Source organism: Salpingoeca rosetta (assembly GCF_000188695.1).
Source record: "Salpingoeca rosetta unplaced genomic scaffold supercont1.1, whole genome shotgun sequence".
Lineage (NCBI taxonomy): Eukaryota > Choanoflagellata > Craspedida > Salpingoecidae > Salpingoeca > Salpingoeca rosetta.
The window spans coordinates 2,115,839-2,118,594 of record NW_004457740.1 but is presented as its reverse complement, the minus strand read 5'-3'; the positions used below and the strand labels follow the sequence as shown (position 1 = coordinate 2,118,594).

Sequence of the window (2,756 nt, the reverse complement as noted above, 5' to 3'; positions counted from 1 at the left end):
AGCAGCAACAACAACAACAACAACAACAGCAGCAGCAGCAACAACAACAACAACAGCAGCAACTTAAACAACTGACACAACAACAACAACAACTGAAACAACAACAACAACACACACATATGGAATGCAGTATAAGATACACATGTGCAAGAGGTCAAGGGCAAGGGAGCGCACCGTGGATGATGCAGAGAAAGGCGTACGGTGCCTTGTGTGCGTCAAGCAAGTGTGTGCCGAGTCGAAACGGTGGTACGAACAACACAGCTTCCAGCCCACACTGCATGCGCGCGCAGACGCACGTGTGAGAGAGTATACTGGTTTGGGAGAGGGGGGGGGGGAAGGCGCAGACTGACAGCGACACGAGCGAGCTACAAGTCCGCGCACAGAGGAGGAAGATGCACCTTCGCCAACCCACGCATCCACAAGACACACACACGCACAGGCCGACAGGCACACGCACAAACACACACACGCACACACGCACACACAAACACACACACACACACACATACGCACACAGACAGACACACCATGAGGAGAATGCCGATGGCCACGGGCACGACTACGCCAATGTGTTTCTTGTTTGTGTGCCGGGGTGCGGGGACACGTCTGCTTCCGCTCGACAGAGGCGGTCCGTTGATGGGTCCTCGTGCAACCGCACCGCCCCTGTTGATGGACTTGTGTGACGCAAAGCGGCTGCTGTTGCTGCTGCTACTGTCCAGCAGCGCGCTGGTTTCCCGTGCGGCGGCATTGGTTCCCGTGCCAAACGCGTTGGCGTACCGCTTGTCGCTTAACGACACCATGGCACCACCCTTCAACAAGAGATGATGAAGATGTTGGTGCAAGCAAGTGGCTCGGTTGTGTGTCAGCAGTCGTCGTTGCTTCGTGCGCGTTGCGGTCTTGATGTGACTGATGATTGTCAAGGATGACACGCAAACAGCATGAAGTGCAGTTGTGCCCAACCTCCTCTCCCCACGGTCAGGTGGATAGACTAAAATGCGTCTGAGCAAGGCATTTCTCGTGCGAAACATATATTTGGGTAAATTCATCGTGAGCCGCCAAATTCAAAGTAAGCACTTTCAGCAACGGACCAACCAAGCAGCGAGAGCAAGCGACCAGTGCGTGTACGGCTCATGTGTGCGAGGCTTCTGCTTGTGTTGAGTGCAGCTTCTTGCTTGGTTTCGCTTGAGCTCCTGTGTTGTCTTTGTGTTGTCATGCTGTGCTGTTGTCACGACACCATTGTCAACACACACCAAAACCTTGTTGCAGGGTGAGGTGTTGTCTGCACCACACACACACAGCACACACAAGGCATACAGACATACACATACACACATACACACACGCACAGACACACATACACACATACACAGACACACATACACATATTCACACATTCACACATGCAAACGGACTTGTTGTCCCATCTTCTTCACTCACGCAAACCCAACATTCGTTCCTTCATGCCTTCCAATCAGCATCACACGGCCATGTACAAGACGAGGCGGCGCAGACCGCCCAGCGTCGCAATGACCAACATGTCAAACGATGCCATCCTGTCTGCCTGGCAAGACCAGCACCAGCAACAGCAGGGGCAGGAGGAGCGGGGTGGTCAGCAGAGTGACGACATCCTCAACTTGATGCAGCTGGAGTCTGATGACCTCATCCCGGAAGCGCCAGTTGATGTGCCAGTTGATGTGCCAGTTGACGTGCCAGTTGACGTGCCAGTTGGAGGACAGGAACAGGGCCGTGCGGACGGTGTTAATGAGCAACCTCAAACCAACCCTGAAGACGCGAGCCAGGACGCAGACACTGATGAAGCATCAACACAAGAGCCCGCTTCAGCAACTCCAGCTGCATCAGCCAAGGCAGCTGCTACAATGCTCGCTTCCACGCTCAAGTCTGCAACACAGTCATCCTCTTCGAAATCAGCCACAACTGTGACGGCAACGCCCTCGCAACCTCCTCCTCCTCCTCTCCTTCCACCGGTGGAGGACAACGTGCTGAGCACCATCAAGGACCAGGGGTTGGCGAGCAAATTCCTGGCCATGGACGAGTCTGCCGGGTTCTCCAGCCTGTATGATCAGTGCTTTGCAACTTACGAACAGGCGTACAGGACCAACGACAAGTTTGCGCAGGTGTGTGTGTGTGTGCGCGTTTGCGCCTTGTGTCTCTGTGCTCGTGGTCCAGCGGTTGTTGCACTGTGACTGGTCTGGGAGCGCGAACGACGAACGACTGCTGAATTGCACAACATCTGTCTCTCTTCTCTTTGCATGCCTGTTTTCAACTCTTCACGTTCAATCATGTCCCTCCCTCCCTCCCTTCCTCCCCCTCACACACACACACACACACACACACACACACACACACACACACAAAACTCATCATTGCTTGTGCACTCATGTTCTTTGCCATGTTTCCGTTCATGGGGTTGTTCTACGTGGTCTGCAGCTGCTGGCAAGCTGCTCGCTGGCTTGGTCATCGCGCCATCAGGGCCTTTACCAGCAAGCGTTGGATGTACTGCAAGGGCTTGACTTTCCATACTCGGAGCACACGAAACCCACCTGTGTGTACGAGTACGCAGAGGTCGTGCAGTACCACGTGCTCTTCGTCCGCGTTGCGCTCGAAGCAGGAAACATGGTGGGCCATGCATTTGCGTGCGTTGTTCTGTGTGTGTGTGTGTGTGTGTGTGTGTGTGTGTGTGTGTGTGTGTGTGTGTGTGTGTGTGTGTGTGTGTGTGTGTGTGTGTGTGTGTGTAG

The 2,756-nt window shown here is 54.2% G+C and overlaps 2 protein-coding genes across 2 annotated transcripts in view; one reads left to right on the top strand and one right to left on the bottom strand.

Moving 5' to 3' along the window:
* The window catches only part of PTSG_00478 (uncharacterized protein), a 3,086-nt gene extending 2,186 nt beyond the window's left edge, over nucleotides 1-900 (bottom strand). Inside the window, exons 1-2 of the mRNA XM_004998967.1 lie at nucleotides 528-900; nucleotides 175-274 (exon numbers count right to left, since the gene is read on the bottom strand). Of these exons, the coding sequence (XP_004999024.1) occupies nucleotides 175-274; nucleotides 528-800 (373 nt within the window). The 5' untranslated portion in view covers nucleotides 801-900. The remainder of the gene's footprint in view (nucleotides 1-174; nucleotides 275-527) is intronic.
* Nucleotides 901-1,084: 184 nt separating this feature from the next.
* Nucleotides 1,085-2,756, top strand: part of PTSG_00477 (uncharacterized protein) — a 7,089-nt gene continuing 5,417 nt past the window's right edge. Inside the window, exons 1-3 of the mRNA XM_004998966.1 lie at nucleotides 1,085-1,115; nucleotides 1,476-2,135; nucleotides 2,449-2,637. Of these exons, the coding sequence (XP_004999023.1) occupies nucleotides 1,488-2,135; nucleotides 2,449-2,637 (837 nt within the window). The 5' untranslated portion in view covers nucleotides 1,085-1,115; nucleotides 1,476-1,487. The remainder of the gene's footprint in view (nucleotides 1,116-1,475; nucleotides 2,136-2,448; nucleotides 2,638-2,756) is intronic.